The 24,870-nt window shown below is 42.5% G+C and overlaps 1 protein-coding gene across 12 annotated transcripts in view; it reads right to left on the reverse strand.

Moving 5' to 3' along the window:
- Nucleotides 1-2,481: 2,481 nt before the first annotated feature.
- The window catches only part of CTCF (CCCTC-binding factor), a 33,006-nt gene continuing 10,617 nt past the window's right edge, over nucleotides 2,482-24,870 (reverse strand). For 2 of the 12 annotated variants that reach the window (XM_065848214.2, XM_065848218.2), the window contains exons 3-13: nucleotides 23,575-23,669; nucleotides 13,607-14,387; nucleotides 12,780-12,950; nucleotides 11,765-11,898; nucleotides 10,180-10,300; nucleotides 9,208-9,357; nucleotides 7,803-7,963; nucleotides 7,207-7,389; nucleotides 6,671-6,806; nucleotides 5,068-5,238; nucleotides 2,482-4,064 (exon numbers count right to left, since the gene is read on the reverse strand). In XM_065848214.2, coding sequence (XP_065704286.1) covers nucleotides 3,883-4,064; nucleotides 5,068-5,238; nucleotides 6,671-6,806; nucleotides 7,207-7,389; nucleotides 7,803-7,963; nucleotides 9,208-9,357; nucleotides 10,180-10,300; nucleotides 11,765-11,898; nucleotides 12,780-12,950; nucleotides 13,607-14,387; nucleotides 23,575-23,628 — 2,244 coding nt within the window. In that variant the 5' untranslated portion in view covers nucleotides 23,629-23,669 and the 3' untranslated portion in view covers nucleotides 2,482-3,882. Of the gene's footprint in view, nucleotides 4,065-5,067; nucleotides 5,239-6,670; nucleotides 6,807-7,206; nucleotides 7,390-7,802; nucleotides 7,964-9,207; nucleotides 9,358-10,179; nucleotides 10,301-11,764; nucleotides 11,899-12,779; nucleotides 12,951-13,606; nucleotides 14,388-17,759; nucleotides 17,857-23,549; nucleotides 23,703-24,870 lie in introns of those variants that run through there. The other 10 variants (XM_065848219.2, XM_065848220.2, XM_065848226.2 and 7 more) reach the window with 7 other exon arrangements.

Genomic DNA, 24,870 nt, shown 5'->3' on the forward strand with positions numbered 1-24,870 from the left:
TCCTACCAGCACAGCTTAGGGTAGCGAAAGACAGTTTAGTCTACCAGCCCGGTCATGTCAGCACTGGTCTGGATTCTGCCCACCTTCCAGGAGTCAGGCAGCTTGGGAAACACTAACTGCTCTACCAAGGGTGTCCCTGTCTCCTCCACCTCTGCCAACAGCTGTGTCCCTGCCCTGGTCTCCCTGAGCTGTCCCCTGATCTACCTTTGTCCTCTTTGCACCTGCAGAATCATCTGCTACGATGATGTGAGGAAAAAGGAGTACAAGAGGTCAGTTTTTCCTCCACTGAAGCAAAGAGAAAAAGCCACAGTTTGTTCCAACAAACCAGACTATGACACTGACACCCTCAGTGGCTCAGCCCCCTGCAGATTCATGTCAGAGGAGTCGGTCCCTCTAACCTGGGGGAGCTCTCAGCGCTGGAAGCCAAACCAGCCTTTGTCAGGCTGCAGCAGTCACGCAGAGCCGGTCTCAGCCCCTCTCTGTCCTGCTGCCACCCTCCAGCATGTCCCCATGACAGCAGCCTAAGCACCAGCAACAGAAGGGAGCGATGTTCCTCAGATCCACACCAGCCCTGGCTTTTCACTCACAGTCCGGGACATAGGTCACAGCTTTTCCAGTATCAACAACAGCACTGGGGTTGAGCAGAGACATCCTGTTCACATTCAGGCTTGAGCTGCCTCCTCAGGAACAGGATGGGATGTTGCTCTGCACCTCTCCAGAGCAGCTCCATCAAGGGCAAAGCAGAAGCCTGCAAGAGAGGCAGACGAGCAGAGATACCTGCCCGAGGCAGGAGCCCACACTCAAATCAAATAAAAACCAGGCTGCAGAACAGGACTATTGACTGAACAGGCACAAAGAAACCAGGTCAACTGAGCAGACCGCGAAGTAACACACCAGGCTGAGGAAAAAAGGGAGATAGTCACACGTCGACTGCTCTCATCCCCGCTAAAACCTTGCTTGGGTCTCTGGGGGAAGATCAAAAAACAACCCACAATAAAAGACCAGGTCCAGTCTGCATGCCACAACACTACACATATCTATTACACTAACTACACCATGCTGCTTAGAAATCATTTCCTCAGATAAACACAACAGAAGCCACCAGTGGTCCCTGAGAGATCAACCTCACTTCTCCAGGCCTGGTGGGGCCAGCAAGGCAGGAGCTGCCAGGGAATGCATCAGACCACCAGCAGATCAAGGACTACTCGGGAACAACCACACCTGTAGCCTTTGGACAAATCCACCTCTCAGGCTCTCTTCCTTTCAGCCCACCATCAAGCTGTCCCCACTCAGTCATTTGCTCCAGCTCCTCTGAACTCCAGGAGGACTGGTGACACGTGCTTTGGGGTCACTCAGATCTGGGATTACAAGCTGCTGCGCAGAGGTCTTGCAGCAGACCAAGGGTGCCTGAGCATACACCGCAGTTCCTTGGGGCACCATCACAGGTCAGCAGTTAAAATGAAGCCACCGCAGTATCGCTAACGCCCCACTTGTCCAGGGTGGCTTGAAGAGATGGTTGGTGCTGCTCCTTACAGATCCTGAGGACATCCTGTTTGCCAGCTCAGCACAAAGCCTCCCAAGCTCCAGGCTCATGCAAAACCACATCTTCAGAGCACTGCCTCCCTCTGAAGCATCTTTGGGCTTGCAAGTACACAAGCTCGTTATCCAACTGAGAAAGCACTTGAGGATTTACCGGCTTCTGCAGCCAGACCTGGCTCCTGGCAGCAGCAGCCCGACCTGGCTCCTGGCAGCAGCAGCCCTGACATCCACCTCCATCCTCCTCAGCATTCCAGGTATCAACTTCCAGCTTCTCTTGGCAAGTTTAAGAAGGATCATCCTCTCAGGAACTAGTCACCCAACACCTAGCGAAAACTGAGTCTAGCTACTCTTGCGCTTTTTCAGATTTCTTTTAAAATAAGCAGTGTTGTGCTGTTGGCAGCAATCGCTGTTCTGAAGCCAGTGATACGAGGCATTACCCTAAACTTACAGTGTGCTGCAGTTACATCACTGCTTACTCTCAGCTGGCTCTAAGCTGCTTTCACAGGTAACTAAGACAACACAGCATGAAAACCCCACCTACGTATCACTCCTACTTCTCAGAATGAAATGAAATTAATATTCCCGCTCTCTAAACCATCAGCTACAATCATTTAAACTCGCAGCCAATAGAACAACTCCCGCATTAGTTCTCGCTCGAGCTGTACGCACTGACCCTCGCGAGCGGCCAGCCTGGCACATCTCCCATCACCTCTCCTGCACGCTCCTCCAGCAGTGACACTTGTGTACATTCACACTCACCTGCTGCCGGCTGCACACCGTGATTTAATGTCACAGACACCCCGCGCTTGGCACAGGGTTGAGGGAACATCCCCAGCGAGAGAAGAGCCGGTCCCTGGTCGGGCCTGCAGCATCCTTCTGCAGGAGCAGCTTCAGTCACACCGTTATTACACATATCAAGAAAGCAGCCGGTGAGCACACATATTAATCCATTATTATTTATTAGCTGTACAGCAGTATATTCTCCTTCCCAGCTTTCAAACCCCATTACATATTTTATAACAGTATTTTTTCCCATGTTGGCTTCCTAAAATAATGAAAAATATCACACAGTACAGCTAAGTACAAAAATGCATCAACCTAGAGTCTGATAGCTAAACTGATAGCTCTCTTAAAAGCGATACATAGAAGAAAAATTTGTTTGAAATCAGCAAGACTGAGGCTCTATAAAAAGCTTACATATTTTAACATGTGACAGTTCATATACAGGCATCATTTGTATTTCACATTATTCCTTTTTTGTCTTTATCAGAGATCCAAAATTGTATAATTACTGACCTATTAAAATTTCCTGGCCCAGGTTTTGAGGGCTGCAGTGACCCACTTGTAAATCACCACTTCTGCCTTAACATAGGATTCATAAACACAAAATACAACTACAAGATAGAGCAAAGAAAATGTAGTCGTGAAATTACAACTCAAAAAAAGAAGGTTACTTATACATGTTTCAAATGCCAGTTCTGTGTGCTTCAAAACCAGATTTCACATGTGGGTTTCTCTTGTTCTGCAAGCAATAGTCTGGGTACGTCTCTTCTCTACGTGATCGGTTATCAACCGCTTTTCCAACATTTACACTCTACCAATTCTCTTGTCACTTAGTTTGAAAGGAATTAAAATACTGGGGTTTATTTAAACCGCATTTTTGCATACCTCTTAATTAATGGAAAAAGATTAAAATGTAAAAAAAAAAAAGTTATTTACAAGCTTGACCATTACAGAAATGCTTTGCAGAAAGCAAAGCATATTAAGGACAGAAACCAGTTGGAGCATGCCAAAACTACCGTGTGCAGCCGACTTGGGGAACTGGAGCTAGTCAGTGGGGAAAAGCAAAAATAAAATAAAATTTAAAAAAAAATTTAAAAGTCTAGAACCCTCCCAAGTCTGCATTTACAGTTAAAAACACTACTGAGAGAAGGAGGCTCGAGGACTCTGGGAACTGGAAGGGCAAGTCCAGAGTGGTTTACCACATACTCTAGTCAAGGCTTCCACTTGTGTATATTAAAACTTGGTGCATGTAAACACGGCCCTTGGACCAGCTTTACAATGCAGTTCAGAGTAAAACTAAATCAAGCATCTCACAGGAAACCCTCAAGGACTCCAAAATATTTCCTAATGTTCCATGATCCTGTAATGCTAACATAAAACAGCAAGTTCTAGTTAAATCACATTCTAACATCATTTTGAAGTTATTTCCCAGTATGTTTGGTAAAATGGTCTAAAATGATGCATTTCCCAAAGCCAAGAAAAAAGGTAAAAGGAAAAATAGATTTGAGCCGCTTAAACACAGCCCAGGCCAGTTCAGTCAGCCAGCATGGTCTTCCTCCATCACCGGTCCATCATGCTGAGAATCATCTCAGGAGTGAGGTCTCCGTTGGGAGCTTCCACTACAGCAGGCTGAGCTTCCTCCTCTTCCTCTACCGTTTCTGCATCAGGTTCTTTCTTTACTTCAACTATAATATTTTCAATTTCACCAGTGTTCTGGTCTTCAACCTGAATGATTGCTGCAGCTAGAAGAACAGAAAACAAAAGGAGAGGAGGGAAAATGACCAATTTTTTACTGGTTCCAGAGCTGGCCTGCATGTTCAGCACATAACTTCTTGGTAGATACTTAAAAGACTCTTCCACGGAAAGGGAAGGTGGGTCCACAACTCACATTCCCACAATAGTGAGAAGCAATTCAACCCACTTTGTTCATCCAAGCATCAATTTCCTTGCCCCTGTCTGATGATATGCTACAACAGTTCCAACATGCCTTTTGATACTAAGACATTATTCAAACAATGCATTTTGGTCATCAATCAAAATGTATGGCTATAAGGCAAAACTCCAAATTCAGAGGAATCCAGTGACACTAGTGACAAATTCAGCATAAACCATTTCCACAAGCTGTAATTCTAGGAAGGAGACAGGCTACACTTGTAGCACTGAGCAGACAGGCAGCCCACTTGGGAAGCTATTACCCCTTGGAAAAACAAATTTGCTCATCCTGCTGTGTTCCTAGAATCTATTTACTTAAGACTTTGCAGTTACTGATATCTAACAGAGAAAACCATACAATTAAAATGACCTCTGCACTGATGCTATGCTCGGAACTCCAGACCTGCAGCACATTTGTTTGTGGCAATACCTACAAAAGTCTCCACAGGTAAGAACAGCATGGTGATTGTAGTAATAGCTGCGTTGCCATGAACTGTACATTAGTAGAGACACCATAACTAGTGCAAAAAGTAGTGAGCAGTTTGCGCATTTATGAAATGGAATAACACTAAAGAAAAAATAACACGCTCTCTTTTTCAGCACAGTCTGAAGTGACTACATTTCCTCATGACCAGGAAATCCTTGCAACAAGTTTCATGCAAAAAGTGAGTCTCAGCAAAGCAGAAAAAGTACAGTTATCCACTTTTAAAATAAGCTCACTTGAGGGGAGCAGTTCTCCTACAAGAACTGCCCAATCCAAGCAAAAAGCAGCTCAAGCAGGCAGTGTAACATGAGCTTCAATTAATGACTTACACTGGGATTGTTTTGGTTGGGTGGCAGCTTTGCCTGGTGGTCTTCCTCTTCTTTTCTTACTGGGAGGTGGTGCAGGAGCCTCCTCTTGCTCAACTTCTGGTTCAGCCTCAATTTCTACTGCTGTCTCCTCCTCATCTTCATTATCATCCAAATCTGGTTCAGCATTTTCCTCTGTAAGAAACATTTTATCAGGTAAGTCTTCAGTTTAAACAAGAATAAAACACATCCATCTACAGAGAACCACCATCAAAACCTCATCCAAAAGGAGCCAACTCTGATAAGAAAGAGGCAAACAAGGCCTTTGTGGAGAAGCTGGTAGCACAGGCTGTTAGTCTGTTACCCCCACACTAGGAAGCACAGCTTGTCTCTCAGAAAGCAAAAGGAAACAATTACATTAGGTTACATGATAAAAGCTCTTGCATGTCCACAAAGGAGCTCAGAGAGACAATGGCAGGAGAGGGACCAAATAATAGACTGTTGGGCTACTCCCAGCCCCATCAGAGGAGCCATCAGCCCATCAAAGTCCCACCTGCACAACCCAGAAGAGCACAGGGGTGCACAATGGAAGGTGGAAACCCAAATCAAGGACTTCTGAGGAACAAATATCTTGCTTGGGCTGCTCCCAGGAGAGCCATCAGCCCCAGCACCCACCATAATGAGCAGCTCTCCAGATCATCTTTCAGACTAAGGGGCATGGGGGAATTGCTGGCTGCGGGTGAGACACCGGGGACAGGTAGTTTGGGATCACACAGGACTACTCATAGGATATTTACAGGAAGGGCTGAGGTGATTTGGAGAGGAGTAAGTGTGGTAAAATAGAGGGACGAGAGGATAAAAGAGCCAATCACATGTAAATAGTGGTAGCAGCCACTACACAATCTCTATGAAATACAAGAACAAGAGGGAGCAAAGAACAAGTCTCCCAGCCCTCAAGAAAGGGCAATGCAGTACTTGAGTCCTTCTCTGTTAAGTATGCAGGAAACGAGGGCAGCAGCTCCCAGATGCTGGGACCTGTGTCCAAGACCCCCAAAATCTCAAGTTGAATATGGCACACGAGTTTAAGTGTTTATTCCTATAGCGTCTTTGCTGTCAAGGTTTGCACAAGCCATTTGACCATACTCATCCTATAGAACACGCGTGCCATATAAAAATTTCAGATACACGTTTTCTAGCCAGAGAGATCCCTGTTCTCCCAACCTACACTCCTTGTTTAATTACATAAAGCACTCCAGATAAGAGACTAATCAGCAATACTCCTTTTGCAGAATCATCTTTGAAGTGGTTGGTCTTGAGACTACTTGAATTTTCCTCCTGAAGACATGACTAAGATTTCCCTCTCCCAGGAGGGACGACTGAGTTTTTCCTTCACAAATAACACCGCAGTAAAGGGATCACTATGTGCCCCCACAGCTTGTGTCGTCTCCCTGTTCTGGAGAAGCTTACAGACAGTAGCCACTCTGTTACAAACTGCACCTAACCCATCCTCTGGCATGTTGTCCATCAGCCAGAGCCTCTCAAAAGCCCTCTTCTTGATGCCAGCACACACACAAACACATTGAATCATGGACCTGTAAGTCTCAGAATGTATTGAGCTGTTTCTTACCACTATCGGAGGAATCTTCTTTCTTAGACCGCATCTTTCTCTTCCGGCCACGTTTGCCTTTCTTTGTCTCTCCTCCATTCTCTCCTTCCCCACCATCTAGGCCAGAGCAGTTATCAGCATGTCTGGCCATTGTGTTCTACTCAAGGGAATTAAAAAAAACACAGTAAAAAATAGAACAGGCATTGAATTTAAGTTCAGATATTCTAGGTCTGTATTTTCAAACACATTTCTGGAACTTATGCCTCTTTTAATGAAGACTATTTAGGGGAAATGGCTAAATGTCATTAACTTTGATTCATATAGTTGCATTTTCACATTGCTCATGATGACAATGCTAACATGTGCTAGTACTAATTCTGCATCATACCAGGTCTCCTCTCCACTTTTTTCCTCTCAGAAAGAAGTGGTCTATTTAACAAGTCAGTTTTGTGCCCTGTACCTCACCTTTCCTTTTGGGTAAACATGCTCCACTCCCCTTGGCTAAAAGCCTCATTCCACACCAAAACCCCACAATTCGAAACAGAGTATCGCCTTACCCTGCGAGTGAACGTTTTGCCACACTTGGAACAGACGAAGGCAGCAGGGACAAAGTTGGGATCGTGATATCGTTTGAAGTGCATATCAAGGAGTTGTTTCTGACGGAAGGTTTTATCACAATGGCTACAGGCATAAGGCTTTTCTCCAGTATGGGTCCGTTTGTGCATGACCATGTGCCGCTCCTGACACAGACAACCAAGACAGGAAAAGTAACTTGAGAACTCAGACATATGGATACAGAAGAGCAGATTTTCAGCTAAAAGGAAGCCAAAACTTTATCCTTAGTGGCAAGGAAAGGGTGATTCCGCAGGAATGCGAGAACATTGATTGATGGCATGATCCAGTCCCAGCCATTTCCATCCTATACGGGCTTTTATCCCTTTGTCCACAGGTACATCAAGGCTGTGACTTAGAAGATACAGGGAAGCACTACACCAAGAAGCAAAGGCTACTGAGCTTTCCTTCACACCCTTTAAAAGATTTACAGAGCTAACCTGATCTTGACAGCTGGTCAAACTTAACAGCTAAGATTTCCACCCCATATTTTTAGCTCCTGTTCTAACACTTGTTAAGGGTGCCAGTCTCACCACCTTACCTGTCTGCATGCATAATCACACTGGTCACACTTGAAGCGCTTCTCATTCTTGTGAGACTTTTGATGCTGTATGAGGGCATACCGCTCATGAAACACAGCATCACAATAGCGACACTTCTTGCCCTGTTCGATGTAGGAATGCTGCTTTCGCAAATGGACACCTAGGAGGAAAAGGATCAGATGCTTTAATGAGCACAGCTTTCCAAGCACAAAAGACTAGCCTACAGTCCCCTGAGTGATCTTCCCTCCACATACTCTTGAGCTTGAGCCGAAAAAGCGAAATAGTTAATTTTGGATTCAACTAAAAACCTAAGAGACTCGTAATCATAATAAAAGCAACCAGAACAATTTATAGACAGAAAAGTCTTGCCAAAAAACTCCATTAAGTTTTTTCCATGGGATTCCAGATTCGGTTATTAGTTGCAATCTGTGCCAATACGGCACACTTGCATTTGATAATGTATGTTGTCAGACTAAAGTGCCTTGTGGACCATTATGTTTAAGACTACTCTGAATTGCCTGGATACAGCCAGAAGCCAGGTAATACACTGGGGGAAACAGGATTTTCTGCAGGATTAGAAGTCAGAGCGACAGTGCTAAAAAGGCAACAGGGAAACCAAGCAGATAATACCTGACAGAGGTTCTAGTCACATCTTTAAAATCCTCCAACTAAGGGCATACCACAGCTGCACGAGGTAGCTCAGGGTAGACTAAGCATTATTAGAAGAAAATTCCTTCATAGCTAACAGCAGCTTTCCTCTGTTGTACATCAGCTCATTTTCTCCTGACATCAACTGACTGCCATTCCCTCAAACTGCCTCTCTTTGTAGCACTTTACATGTGTCTTTATTGGAAGGGAGCCTGCCTTCCCATTACTTGGGTGATATACTGTCTGTAGACAGAAAGTTCTGCCAAATCGTGGCTTCTTCCTTCTCCTCAGCTGCTCTGGGCCTAATATTATTTTTCACCTTCTCGTAGAACATTAAAGAGAGCTTGTCTGCTGGGTGCTGCTCACTAGATCAAGACTCTCCTGCTGCAAGTACTCAAGGCTTTTGTGACCCTACCCTGTCTGTGCCACGCAGCTCCACATCCTGGAAAATTAAACCATTTTTTCTAATTCAAACCTTTTAGCTTGATGAAAATATCTCTGCATGAAACTTAATGGCCTCCAATGTGCAAGAGGTCAAGCCAAATGATCTTTTGGTTTGTCAGACTGCAACCCATTCACAGTTGTAATCTCAGTCCAAGTTCAAGAAATGCCTTGCATCTATAGGCCTGAAAACAGTAGCTTGTCTCATGTGCTTGGAAAAACATACTACGTTTTCACATAATGAGAAGAAACGGAAAATTCTTACAGTTTGCAGCAGCTATTGTAAGTTAAAAATGTGTATTACCAGCCACATACCCAAGTCACTCTTTCTCGCTATAACAGTATCACAGTGAGGACAGTGAAATTTGGCCACGTTCTCCGTGTGCTTCTGCAAAATGTGCATCTTCATGGTACCACTCTGAGTGAAGCGAGCATGGCAGATGTAACATTCATATGGCTTCTCTCCTTCAGTAGCAGAAGAAAGAAAAATAGCAAAAGTACTTTTATTAAAAAGAAATCTTATCATGAAACCCCAAACCAAACAACCTCCCAGAAACTTGCAACAGACAGCTATAGTTCACAGAAATAGCAACTCTACAGAGACCTCAGTAATGTCTCTTTCTCTAGAAGTTTTAGCTCCAGTATGCATCTTTCTACAACGAGCCTCATGTTAAATTATTATCTTTACTCTGAGAAATGCATGGAAGACCTACACACAGGCTGCTGAAAGACAGGAAGTAGCATCATATTTTTGGGGGGACAGGATTCTGAATGCTCATGTATATATGCAAGGGCATTTTTCCCCCCTTCATTTTTAGCAATATGATTAATTGGACGCTCCAGTAATGTTCTGGTCAAGAAACATCCCTATTCTATTGAAGAAAAAATTCAGGATCTTTACAAACTAACATGTGTGAGATGCTTTTGCAACTGCCCTCACACAAGAAAACTGTAAACAGCTATAACCTTAAACTGGAGGTGGAACGCTGATAACTGACGTTTCTTCCGTTTGTACTGGATATGTCTGTATTTTATCACCTCACAGTCAAAATGGAAATAAGAATCCTCCAAGCTCATTTCTCAGTGCAGTAATTACTATCAGGTTACGAGTTCGAGCACTTTCAAATCATGGTGCATTCTATTCAGCAACAGACTTTATAGAGGTTTTATATTAAGCTACAAAATATTATTTTCTTTGCTGTTCAAGTGTTAGCACACATCGTACACAGCCTCAGCACTCTGACACTAAAACATAAACACCACATTGAAGAAAACTGGCATCAATACCAGAGTGAGTTCTCATGTGCCTCTTCAGTTTGTAGGTATCCCTGCTGGCATAGCTGCACAAGCTGCACTGGAACGGGCGCTCTCCAGTGTGAGAACGAATGTGGCGTTTCAATTTGCTAACCTGCAATTCAAGAGCAAGACTGAAGTTAGCACAGGTAACAGGTCAGATTGCCAAAAGTACAAGAAATCAGTCAAGAGTTTAAGGCATTTTTAATCTTGCCACTAAAACAAGCACATTTCAATGCTGCTCTCACACTGCCCACAGCCACTTGCTCCTGCCCACTCTGCTTCACCTCCCAACCCCATTCCCAATTTTGCTTGATGCTTGTTCGCACACTCAGCACAGCCTGATTTAGTCTTGTGCTCACCTTAGTGTTACCAACCATCTCAGCATTTGAAGACACACTAAAATTTGAAAGCACCCTGAAGAGACACAAGGAAGCATTCTGGGAAAGCACACACCCAAGGAACACTGTAGGGAGTTAGTGACTACTGTACAGTATATTTTTCTCCACAGGGTGCTTTCTTAGGTTCTCTCTAGTTACTTTGAGAGGGAGAAGATAAAGCAAATTCTTCCTAAGAAGAATAAAAATATAGTCCTACCATCAAAAGTATGACTTAATTCCTTTCCTCTTCTGCTTTTATTTAGAAGGTACAAACCCAGCTCAAAGGTCAGCACAAACACAAGTGTTAAGGCATTTTCTACTCTAGCCTGACCAAGCTGCTTAGTCACCAACTAGAAAACACAGCACGACCTCACATAAGGACCAACTTGATTACTCTTCCCTAATTTGTCCTACGCAAACCACTGCAACACAATTTATGCAGCACTCGAACCACAGGGCCTGGAATTACAGCACTGCAGCCAACGTGCAGGGAGGAAAAAAGCCCCAGATCCCTGCTCAGGCTCTCCCACTGTAGCCTTTTTCCACTGCAGACATCTAATTTCTTCAAAATTCTGGTGCTCATCATCTTGCTCAAATTTCCTATCACAATATAAAAGCTGTCCTGTAGCTTAAGTAACAATACTGCATAGGGCAGAGCCTTCAAGGAAGCTTAATTTGTATGAGCAAATTAGACAATTGCCCAATATTAGCAAAGCTGCTTTTCACCAACATTGAGGCAAAGATTCATTATATAATTAAGGTGAATGTAGCCAAAACTAAACGGACAATGTGTAGAATGCACATTTCTAAAATGGGAGGGTAGCTCTAGTCAGAAAGCACAGCCCACTGCAGCAGGAGACGGTTGCGCCCTTCAACACGGAGCAGGCTACAATTCCTGCAACCATCCTATAGGTCAGACAATTTAAGAAACTATGACAACTATTGTCTCCCAAAGAGGAAACAGAGATCACCTAGGATTTCTGTGCATAAATGCTCTCAAACTGTTTTCTCATTAACTGAGGAAACCCCACCATCTGCTTCCAAGAGCAGAACTGATTTATAACTTTTTTTTTTTGCTCAGAGCCTTTTAAACAAGCGGCCAAAGAGGAAATACCTAAGAACAGAGTTTCTAACAGATACTGAACAGGCTTTGAAGTGTACAAGGAAGCATTCAGCACTGTAAGAATTAACCAACATACCTCCACACTGGCATAATCACACATCGAACATTTGAATGGTTTCTCATGGGTGTGTTTGTAGCGGCGATGCCGAACCAACTCTCCACTGGTCACAAAGGCCATGTCACAGTCTGGGCACTTGTGAGGGCGAGTACCTGATTGTTTGCAGCAAAACAGGAAGATGATGACATTCAGGTTTAGCGACAAAATAAAATGTGAGACAGGGATGTTTTTTTGTCATTGGTTTGTTTTTTGTTTGTCTGTTTTAAAGTGAATTAGAAACATTGCTTTTGTGTTCTGAAAGATTAGATTAGAACAGCAAATAATAAACAAGAATCACAACTTCTGTATAAATAACTAAGGGACTGAATATCTCAGATAATTAATATACTTTCAATGAGGAAACAGACTATCTAATTTTTGTATCACTTTTTTGCAATTTTCAAACCACCCAGTTAGACATAAATATGCAGAGAAAACAACGAATATGAAGTACACTTTTTTCAGTAGAAAGGTCACAACAAGCTTATAGTTAATTACAGTTCAGTTACCTTCAGTTTTATACTAGAAATTTAAGTAAGGAGCAACAGAAACATGCTACACTTCCGAGCTACAAGTTTTATTGGTCCGGTTTATAATCTAGTCCTTGGGGTTAGGGTTTTGATGTTTTTTTTCTTTCTGTTTTTCAATTCCTTTATGTTTAGCTCTAGCCTCATTCTCATGTTATTTTTCCATGAGCACCACCAAAACCACAAACCTTAGAACACAACTACTAATATTCAAGACAAGTGGAACATCTTATATAGTGTCAGGTAATTTCACATACCTACATACATGATGAGATGTGCACCTGACCTGCCCATGCAGAAAACTGTGTTCAAATGAGAAATGAGCAGCAGCACTGCAAAGTTCCTGCCTTTTTAGTTTGTTTGGTAAGTAGAACTGGACAGATTCAAGACAGACCCGCTCTCGTTTTCTATCTGTTCTAAAGACACAGCATATCCTACAAAAACAGTGCACGCAAAAGCAAGAGTACCTGTGTGAGTGTTGAGGTGGTTCCTCAGCAATGTGACTGTCCGGAAGGCCCTGCCACAGAGGTGGCACTTATGTGGTCTTTCGTCAGTGTGGCTTTTCATGTGGCGATCCAAGTTGGAACGACGTGGACAAGTGTAACTGCACAGTTCGCACTGGAATGTCTTCTTTACACCTAGCCATGAAGGAAATAATCTTTACTCTTGATGGTACTGTGGTCAAGTGCATAACGTAAGAGATTAGCCAGGAATAGGAAAGATTCTTGAAGGTGTAAATACTACAAGGAGCCATCGTGTACCATGAAATGCAACCGCATATCCTTCGGAACAGTTGTTGCCTATGGCTGGCTTGGCTTCAGTTTTCATTAGTACGCCAGCACTCAATGTTCCTTCTGCACTCTAAAAAGGATTCCTCAATTTACACTTTTAGAAAAATCAAACATACCTATTGCTGTATTTTGCACCATCTACCCTTCCCAGAAATTGGTAAGGAAAAACCTACAGAACTAATTATATGTTGGCTCCTGATGTAAGCCACATGTACTAACTCTTATGTATGTATTACAGCAAAGAGAAGAACCTTTTCAACTGTAGTTTTATGGGAATACTAACGCCACAGCATCACGCTCAAGGAAAATGAGCTCCTTTGTAGCCTAGGTGAAGATGGGAGGTTTGCTCAGGAAACAATAAAGCTGAGCACTCTTAAAGAGTAAGTCACATTAAGCATGTCTGCTTTACTCCCACTTGCATCTACTCAGTCACTTCAATCATACTGCAAGGTCCCATCATAACAAATACATTTACAATATTCACTTACAGATGGGGAGCTTACCTTTCTTTTTGATTTTTGTTGGTTTTGGTGGTTTCATATTGCCTACCACCTTTTCTGCATTGACCTCAGACAATAAACCCTCCTGCTGCTCCTCTTCAAAGTCATACACAGAGACATCCACATCTTTGCCTTCCTCGGTGTAGCGAAGTTTACTCTTTTTGTTTTTCTTTGTTTTTTTGGCTGGTGGCTGATAGTCTGGATCTTTTTGCCAATTGGGATCTTCCTGTGGCTGAAGTTCAGCTTGTTCCAGTGTCTCCACCTCACCATTTGCACCCACTTTTACAACCTGGAAGCCTTCTGGTAAAGGGAGGGTGTGACAGATCATGGGTTCTTCCTCTTTGGAAACCTCGTTTTCATAAGCTCCCTGAAGTTCTTCCACAGATGTGGTGGCAACAGGTACAGTCACTGGTACAGGTACTTGGACCAGCTGAAGCTCACCAAGGTTTATAGGCTGCTCTTCCATATTAACAACCTGAAGTGTTATGATCTGTGTATCATCCACTGTGGCCTCTGTTTCTTGAGGCACCGCACCTTCTATTACTTCAGTCTTCATTTGGAGAATAGTTGGATCCAGCTGTTCCATCATCACCATCTGCACACCACTGTTGACATCCTGCACTACTTCCCCTCCATCTGCTTGGTTTGGTGCTATATGACAAGCATCATCCTCCTGCCCACCCTCACGGCGTCTTTGATAAGTTTTTCTCTCTTTCCCCTTTATAAAGGTTTCTGATTCCTCCACAATCGCTTCAACTGCCTCACCTTCCATTTCAGCTTCCTGCTGTAAAGAGAAGAGAATTAATGCTGCACACCATCCAGTGCATTTTAACAACTGCACAACCCCCAGAGAGGGACAAGTAGCCCAAGCGAAACCAACCAGCTCAACAGCAGCAACATACTGTGATCATATTCAGAAATCAGATTTGAGAACTCTAGGTCACCCCTACCCTGTTACCAGTGTAAACCAAGGCAATCACAGAACGCTGCCTGAAGTCAGACAACTGTACAGGTTTCTTGGAAAGGAAGGAAAGCAAGGAGGAGAGAGATGAAGCGATACACATGTTCCCATTTCTCAAAGACCACAAATCCCACAGGCAAGATGTAAAGCAGTATTATTCCTTATTGAGATCGTTTAGTCACTTCACATAGCTTAGCAATATCAGAGGCAATCTCTGGCTATACCTTTTAAAGGTATAAAAATAACATACCACTAAAAGTAAAAAGCCAGCTTTCAAGAAAGTATTACATTTAAGAACTGCAGAACTTTTCCAGGAAGAAAAAGCACTAAGAATTAGGCACAAGAACTTCAGCCTCGCTTGTTTCATGTCAAAAAAGCTACTATTTCCTGGATGTTTAAATTTCTCTGAACAACAAAAAAGGACATAATCAAGTTAGTCAAGCGTATATTTCATGAGCATCATGGAGTTCAATTCCTGCTCCTACTTCAGATGATGCATGGTGCCCTCTTCGGGCCGACCGAGCCACAGCAGGCAGACCAGAGTCAGGTAAAATTTTACTTCCATTTAAATGATGCGGACTCAGACCTGGTGGACTTGAATAATTTCTGATGGGACCTAGGTTAAATCTGTCCACACAGTCATAAATAGTAACACTGAAGCTCAGCATTTAGGTGGGCCTTAACTCTAAGTCTGTAAATGCATCCAATCAAGTTTTTCTTCCCCCTCAGACAATCCAACATTTTTCTCTACACTCCGGATATACTATGAAATTCCTGTATTCTGATTCTGCAACAAGGCTGTTTCAAGAGTAATAATAGCTAAAAGAAAGTAATTTTGCAGCTACATCCTTTTCCCCAAATGAAAATAAATATCATAGTAAAGGAGTATTTTGCAAGTCTACTTTTGTTTCAGGTGGTTTACACATTACAAACAGAAGCATTATACCCACTGCTTAAGTGTTGAGATTACCAAGGTCAATTTTACTGCTGAAATAAGTAACAAAAATGGCAGTTTCCTAGCAAAGCTTATGATTAAGTTCAGCTTCCCATTCCAGATTTGATAAGAGACTTGTGAATTGATTGGTCTCTCACTTGGTCTCTCAAACCAGCTGACAGAACCTATTTAACCTGTCTCAGCTCAACACTTGAATCTCACACCACTCTACTTTCAAATAGCTACATTTATCTTGTGTACTCATTTTTGAGATACATAAGCATGAAACAGCTGTCAGTCTTCATTAGCTTTAAGAATTATAAGACACATACAAGTCCTTGCTTTTACCACCTTTTCTAACACCCTGCACTTCTGTTGTGAGAACAATACAGCTCGTATTGTTCTTCAGCCTGCTCAGACCTCAGACATCTATTAATATGCAGTCCTGATATTCATGATGATGTGGGCAGCAGCAGTCTCCAGGTGGCACCAGATACCCAGTAATACTGACATATGGCTTCATGTGCACTCCCTACAGGAATCCGGCCTCTCCTTTCCTTTACCACCCGTCAGCTTTTCAAGTCAGAGCAAATCCATATGGACAAACAGCTGAAGTACACAAGATGATGTAAGTACTTAACACTAGCCAGCAGGCGATCAGAACGGAGCGCTGGTCTTTGGCCTACAGCAACTGCGAAACAATCGGAGCAAACTGTTTTTCAATTATCTCAAGTATGTGCAGAGAGAAAGCGAATGAAAAGCATTTTCAGGTGACCAAAAGTCTCTGAACAAGAACAGGAAGGAAGGAAAGAGCTAAACAAAACATGGTGGAGGGAGTTGGGGGGGTAACAAAAGAATTAAGATGGAGGGAAAAAATTGCAAGAGTCCATCCGCAGAGCTAATGCAGTTCCATTTTGGTCCCTTGTAGAGGACCAGAAGAGGTGAGCAACCTCAACACAAACACAGGCAGCTCTGAGCAGAGTGGGGACTCTCATAAAGGACCTTCACATTAAATGCCAATACCGAAGTTGGTAACAAGCCTGCCTAAGTCACCTGAGAGCAAACCAAACAGCCAAGATTAGCCAGTGTCCTCCAGGATCCTGCAGAAGCAGGTCCTCCAGAGTGGTAGGAAGGTATCATCTCAGAGTCACACCAGGTCACTCATGTACATGAAGGCTCTGGGACATGGTTCACGTGGTCGGGAAGTTTTGCCAGGCTTACCCTGAGACCAAATAACCACCTGCACACAAGACTTTGTTCAAAGGACGCTCACAATGAGGGGTGTAACTCTCCTATCTTAGAGATGCTTTTCTCTTACCCTAGAGTAACCTGAGAAAGCCAGACCCCAAAGCAGCGGACGGAAAACCACAGCTGTCCTCCAGCGGTGAGCGAGACGCTCTGCAGCGGCACAGAGGGACGTTCTCCTGCCCTGCCCTCCAGTCCATCCTGACTCAGACCTCCCACGCTTCAAAATTTAGCGTACAGATGAACATTTTCTCCTGCCTATTCCATGCTACGCACTGCAGCCTGTTCTTCTCAGTAAAGAAATTTGAAAACCATTGTTTTTAAACCAGGCTCTTGCCAGCACAGGAAGTGTTACATATTTTGAAGAAAACTACAAACCACTCCAGGTTATATTAACAATGTACTATGAAGATAAAGAAATATACAGGAGTCCTATGCCATGTCTAAGCCAGCTCAAAAATTTCATCATGCTACCACGATTTCTTCTGAAGTGTGGATTTTCGAACAAAAATGGGGCAACAAGGGATGGTCTCTAAACTTGAAAGAGAAAAGGAAGCAAAATGTACAGGCTCTCACCTATTAAACCAGCTCTCTGGAGAGACCCTCCATCTCTGCTGTGTTGAGCTTTGTGCTGCCTGTCCATTTCACTTCTCAACCATTTTGTCTTAAAGCATTTGCTAGCTTTTTTCCTTTCTCTATTTTTTTAAAATGTAATCCTCCTTCTTCACAAAGAGGGTTTTAGAGGAAAGTTTTATATTTATTAGAGGAGGCACCAGAAGATACTATCAACTCACTGGATGTGATCTTGCAGCTTGCTGAGGATTTTCCATTTCCACTAATTTTAACAGAAGCAGATCTTCCTCAACCTTTTTTACCCATTTAGACTCCTGAAAATTACCCAGGCAAGTTCTGAGAAAACATTTATGATATTTCAGAGAACACGTGTTGTTTGCTACAACTAAGAGCATTACAGCAGAACACTAGGAATAAAAACTGCTGAACGTATTTTGTCTTACCATTCTCCCAACCTTTTATTTCTGGCTTTTATCTTCAGCTCTCTTCCTACCAGTTACTGTACCTTATACCAATAGCTTAGTTCTACAATGACTGAATCTAAAAAGGAAAACAAAGGAGGAGGTTAACAGAAAATGATTCAGTGAATCAAGACTGAAAAAAAACCTGAAAGATAAGAACTTCCAAAAGGAGAGTGACTAAAGAAGGTGCAAAGAACATCTGCAATCAACACCACAATTCTAATTTAATAGCTCAGCTCATCTTTACACACATGCTCGCTCAACGGGCTCTCCCAACTCAAATGAGACACACCGCGTCACTGAACAGCTCAACGCACTGTCACAACCCAATTAGCCAGGTAATGAGTTGTGACATCCAAACAACAAGCCTAAGCTTTCTCAAATAGTTGATGAGCAACTCACCTAAAAAACTGAAACAAGTAGAAATAAGATGGGGTATGCACACGATACAACTGACATCTTATTCCAGTAACAGGAATCAAAAGGTTGCTTGAGAGAAAGTAATTTAAAGCCAACTAGCACTACTGACTGCAGCACACGAGGTCTCAGCCAAACTACTACACAGCATTTTGCCATTCCAGGTCCCTTCCAAAAGCCTCACACCTAACCAGCAAAGTATTTATCTTGAAGGTATGAACTCTTAATAGACAGGAACATGATTTAACACTGCTTGCAGTACAGCAAGGCTGATAAAAGTCACCACATCAACACAAAAAGACTGAGACACAGAGCATTCAATTAATGCAATCCTGCAAAATTTTAATTGTAGAAGCATTAACGACAACTTGCTCTAGATGTCAATGCAGACAGTACAAACTCAGAGACAGATGTTCAGGTATTAGGACAGGTAGTGCTATTGCATGTTTTTCTAGCTGGGCTATTTATAATAAAGCTACTGTCAGAAAAAGGCATTTACCTGCCTCTCAGCCAACATCTAAAAAACAAACCACCACCACCACCAAAACAAAAAACACCAAAAGACCAAACACACACCAAAAAAAAAAAAACCCCACACCACAACCTGGAACTGCATCAAGTTTCATGGACCAAATAAAAGCAAAATATTAATTTTTTGCCAAACAAGATACACTCTCAAAAACTGTGGGGCATTCAAAGCAATTGAAAAGCAGACTTAGTGCTATATTATACAGTTCACTTGAGGAAAAAAGAAAAAAATCAATAGAAACAACGAAGCCATGTGCTAGCTGTCAATAAATCTTTGGTTTTCATAAAATAATGAAAATATCAGCAGCTACCCTACTGCAAGCAAAACAACCCCATGCACCACCTTCAGACTTTGAACTCAAGTCAATCCACATACACATCCCACTCCAAAATTGGCTCAGACACTTATTGATTAGCCACTTATTAAAACTGATACAGGAGTGGAAATAAAGGATTATGTTAACATGAGAGACTTATGTTTCTTCTGCATACCCTGTAAACATTTGCAAGCTGGAACAAGGAATAAGCAAAAACCTCACCTAAAGATCTAGTTATGCAATATTTCTGCCTAAAGCAAGAGAAAGATTTTACTTTTAAAGGTGCATCCAACGACAAACAGGCATTTTTTTTTCTTTTTTTTCTTCTTCCTGCTTGCAGTCAATAAGTGTGTCTCTGTTTTTCAGGACATTAGCAGAGGGAAGGTAGTTGCAGGAGAACTTGGCCGCTCTTCCCCATCGTGAAACAGCCGTATCTTTCTTCTGAAAAGCCTCCCACTAGGTTCAGTCAAAGACAATGCAGTTTAACAGGTCTCTGTATTTCCTGCAGCAGGGATACCCTGGTACAAGATGAACATGGCATTAATGTAACTTTTTTTTAAGACAAATAGACCTATACTAAACACAAAGCATTGAACACAGCCTTTCCTAGCACTGCATTGCTCTTATTCACTATTCACTACAATTGCTCCCAGTCTCCTGGGTATATCAGTAGTACCCCTAGACAGGCAAGAAATTGCAAACATGAACTAGGTGTACATGCAACCTCTTCTCAAAGCAGGTCAATTCTTGTTCTCCACACAGTGTGGTAGTAGAAGCAAAAAATCCTAACACAATTGGAATGGTGGTAGGAAAAAGAGCTTGGAGAGTTCTCTGTAGGGTCAGGCACCCACAAGCAGAATTTGACAATGTGAAGAAGCCTTAAGAAATCTGGAAAAAAGCTACAGGAATGACAGCTGCCACTGTAAACATGTAGTTGTTTGTAGAAGGATGGCTTCTTTAAGTACTGACCCTGCGCAAAGGGATCGAGCGCAGCCAGTCAGCTCTGGCAATGTTTGAAGTCCTGTTGGCGCTTACCTAACCGAGGTGTCTGGGCTGGAAGGCTGGCCTCCCTAAATAGGGCATGGAGAAGAGCACAACCTTCCAGACAGTGATTCAAAGCTTTGAAGTGGATCCCTACACTAAATTACCATCCAGAGTAACCCACCTTTCTCCCCATTAACCAGACAGAAGACCAGATTATTAACTTGCCTAATGGTTTCATAATCCCTATAAGACAGGAAAACACAGCACTGCTGCCAAAAGAGCTGCTCTCACCTCTTGCCTTCCTTTGCATAGACAGAATAATTCAGTCACCATAATGAACTCAATCACAAGCTAATTTCAGCTGAAAACTAATGCAGGGAAAACCAGTTCATTATGTTAGAACATGTTGAGTTCCCAATCCAATACCCCACAAGAATGTTTGGGCATTCAGAAGGGAGCAGGTTAAGAGTTCCAGGGCACCTGAAGCAGCAGTGCCAGCTTAGAACTATAAGCAAAGCCCAGCACCAAGACCCTTGTGGCCCAGAAGCTGGGTGGCTACACTGAGTTGTGTCCCTCCACTTTGTGCCATCTACCAGTGAAATTGCTTTCTCTCAAGCATCCTGCAACCCTCTGGGTCACGGTCAGTTTGTGGGCAACTTCCTATTCAAGGTCAGCAGCATTTAACTGTGATCAAACTCGCACAGTACTACTTTATTACATCAGTGGTTAATTGTGAACCAGTTACCTTTTACATACACTTATGTGAAGGTAGCACATTTTCAGCCAGATGTTATCAAAAGTAATCTTTACCTTTCACCATTCTGAACTCCCAAGAGCACAGCCAAGCCATGTCCCTGACATTGATTACCCACAGCTAGTGTGGTGTAGAATTACAATCAAAATGCATCCCATGACATTTCTACAACTACCTCCAGGCTTTCCCACCCCTCCCCTTCTATTTTTTCCCCACTCTCTTTCTGTAATCTACAAAAATAATCCTCCTGGATGCTGCTGCTGCCCAGGGATCATAGAGTTCTTTCAAACATTCATCACGTCCTGTGAAATAATTCAAAGCAATAAGAGCCTTTGGTCAGCACTGAACCCTATTTTTCAGTCTGCGAGTAGCACACCTGTGATTTTCTGCAATTACTCAGGATAAAATTAACCAGTTACTTTGGATCAACAACCCAAGGGAAGAAGTGTAAGACATGAAAACGGAGCGAATATATACAGGGTCTCCCAGCAAGACAGAAGGAAACTCAATTCCATATCTTTCCTCAGCTGTTTGCAGAACAAGCTCCCTCTTAATCCTTGCATCTGACAGCAGCAAAAGGCCCCAGAATCATGGTTCCCCAGCACTAATAAAGCTAATTCTGCCGTAATAAGCTGCAGCCTACAATGGAGGGGAAAGCATAACACAATAACATCAACTGCTTGAAACTTGCATTGTGAAGAGAAACAATAACAAAGACCACTGCAGTTAGTGACAAAAAATCCTGAACACATTCAAGTCACTTGGGCTAGAACTGAGTTTTAGCTTGACGTGGTAAGCCTTAATGAATAAAGCAGTCCGGTGGAAGCCTTGCAGCTTTATTTCTGGAAGTAAGATTTTCTCCTTGTTTTTCCTTTAGATTTGGAGAACTAAAGTTCTATTGAGAAGGTACTAAGGTCAATTTTAGTAAATATTCTTGTTCTTAAACTTTGTTCCATTCTTCCTTAATGTCTCCTTCCACTCCCAACATTCTTCTAATTTTAGTTTTAAATTTTCCCTATTTCTTCCAACAATTGCTAGTGGAGTCTCACTGGATGACATTAGTTCTTCAGTGACCCAGAGAATTCTCTAATGAAAGCGAGGAAATGCAAATTAAACGTTTCCGTATCAACCTGGTTTTTAATGTTTCCTTTTTTAATATATTAAGAAAGGTATTCTATTTTTCTAACCCAACAGCTCATTTCAGAAGGACAAACGCAATTTTATCAGGTGTAAGATACAGAAAGAGTTACACTTTAGAAGCAGCAGTCACAGAGGAATTCACTTTCAGCTGATGCTGGGTCATAAAACTAATCAGTCCCTCCTTTTTACAGTACCTCATAATAGAACAGTGATGAAGGAGCTCACAAAAGACCAGTAGAATACTTGAATGAAATGCAATGAACAACAGAAAACTATTTCTGCTAAAAACAGTCTGTAAAATCCATTATGACAAAAAGTCTAATATTGCAGGTAGATACTGGAAAAGGCTAATAGTTTTATCAACACGTATTTGTGGACATTTCCCCCCGCGCCTCCCACATTAATTCAGGCTTTTATTTAGGCTATTAAACTGCTAAGAGAAAAAAAAAGTTGTTTCTTCAAAATCAGGCTGACCAGATCAGGATTCTTTGGCCATCTCATGCAGGGCTGCATGATACCAAAACAGCAACACCAGACAGTACCACACCTGAAAAGAGACCAGTGCAACGAGTTTCCTGGCATTCTGGTGACTTCATAATAAGGTACAAGTATTTGGATTTTGTTTTCTGCTAAGGCTTCATCTAGATGAACAAGTATCCAAGAATAAACCTTTGGGAGCAAGTACCCTTTTATCTTTGCATGAGTACTCATTAATTACTGATACTTTGCCTGGAGAAGGGAATTCAGGCTTCAAATCAGAGAAGCAGGAAATGCTCATCCCTGGGATGGTAACATGGGTCCTACCCCATGAACAACAGCTGTCCAAGCAGCAACTGTTAGTCACCTCACAAATTACACCCTACTGCATATAAGGAAAACTAAAAGTCAGTGGTAGTTAACTTAATGTCAGGCTACCAAACGTAGATGTGTAGCTTACTGTTGTTGCAGCAGGGACAGGAAATTCCAGGAGAGTTTTGAAAACACCCATGGGAAAAGGGTGATGGACAAGACAAACTCCTGGAGCCTAAATCACAGATTGCAGAAAAGTTCATCTGAATTAATAAATGCCTAGAACAGATGTAAACAGAATCAAACCCAGGTGAGCCCTAGACAGTGGTCCTCATGCTGAAGTTTTAAGCAGTTTAACCTATTTTATACATGTATCTAATTCACTTGGACTCATGTTCCAAACATTCTCATACATCAAGCCCTAGAAGTGCCATTACAATCAACTGTTAAAGCAGAAGCAGCAAAAAGAAAAATCCCACAAAGGTAGTCGACCTTGGAGGATAATAAACCTTTCCACCAGAAGTAAGGCCTCATTTCCAGACACACTAACTCTGCCAGAGAAGCCATCCCTGCCTTTAAACTGCCTGCTTGTTCCCACCCACATCATCCAAACTATTCCTTATGATAGCACAAGCATTTCTAAGACTGCAGCTAACTGGTCAGGAAACTAATCCAGGCCACGAGTCACCCAGCCAAAAAGATACTTATTTCCATCCAGACCAGGTCTCTGGTGTGCCCAAACACTCAGGCCAGCCAAAAGAAAAGCATGGCAAGAGGGTTTCTTCCAGCACAGGGTAACTTTTAAGCGTTCAGGAAACTACTGCCTCAGCATGGAACACATACCACACTTTAAAACCCCTTAATTTACATTTATGTTCTTGACGCTTCTGCACTTCTGCCTGGACTGATTTGTTCTCTTCATGATGGCTACTCTTCATGCAGCTCTTGATGTCAGAACACACTCTGGAACAGAACAGATGAGTCGTACTAGTGAAACTACATAAAAGAGAAAGGGAAGAGGGGGGGGGGGGGGGGAGAAAAAAAAAAAAGCACTGTTTGAATGTTTCATGCTTGTTTAATGGAAAATGCGTAGTCCTACACGTCTAAGAATAGCATTGATAACTGCTTGAGGATCCCTTCACTTAAATCATAAAGAGCACCAAAAGAATATTTTAATCAGCTTTAATGCTGTTCACCAGGAAGAATTAACTCGTTTTACAAACTCCTCTCTCTGTCTGTTCTCAAACTCTGTAGTATTTATGGTTCCTACAATCTAAAACTCTGAATGTCTCATGTCAAATTAAGGGCGCAATGTGACATTTTAGATCCGGTTATGCCTACTTCAGATGTCCTTTTCCTGCTGTGCTTTGGAATACCAAATCACAAAACAAAAGCAGTTTTTATTGTTAAAGGGATGTAAACTAGAGCAAATATAACCTGTTACATACTGTTGATGTAGTAACACTATCAATAAAGTAACAAAATCAGCTCTACCAGCCTTCTAACCTTATTATTGTGAGAAGGAACAACCTCAGCTTATTGAAAGGTTGCAAAGCATTACCCTAATCACTTAAGAGCTTAAAATATCCACATTTACAGAACTAAAATATTTACACGTCAGCACACTATTTCTCATCTGTAATCCTGTTCAGTCCTCAGTCTGCATATACCCTAGAAACCCTGGGAAGAGTGAGCAACTCCACTGGAGTAATTCTAAAGCGAGGCACATATTGCCGCACTCAGTGATGCAGGTCAAGGAGTGTTGAATTTCACACTAGTTCTACGCCCTTTGAATTTAAGTACTTTTCCCCCCACACCGGTTCTTCTGTCATTTATTTAGTACAAGGCACTCAAGTCTGGGTTCTGGCTTCATTTTCTCCTTGGCAAGTCTATTTTTAGTTGTTTATCAGCTTCACAGAGCACTACTGATAAGTTTGTTGGGGCTCTGGATGTTCAGGGATAGTAAGCTTTTCTAAAAAGCATCTGGAATTGACCTCCTTTTATTTAATGCTTACTCTGTAAAAAATCACCTGTGCTACATGCATTTGCTGACCAGTAAGGGGGATGCTCAGAGGATACGTGGGGTGCTAAGGGCACACGAAGACTGCTGACACAAGCTGCATCCTTGCCAAGTTCTGTGCTGGTGAGAGCTTGTGCACAGCGG

The sequence above is a fragment of the Patagioenas fasciata genome, chromosome 13 (genome assembly GCF_037038585.1).
Source record: "Patagioenas fasciata isolate bPatFas1 chromosome 13, bPatFas1.hap1, whole genome shotgun sequence".
Taxonomy (NCBI): domain Eukaryota; kingdom Metazoa; phylum Chordata; class Aves; order Columbiformes; family Columbidae; genus Patagioenas; species Patagioenas fasciata.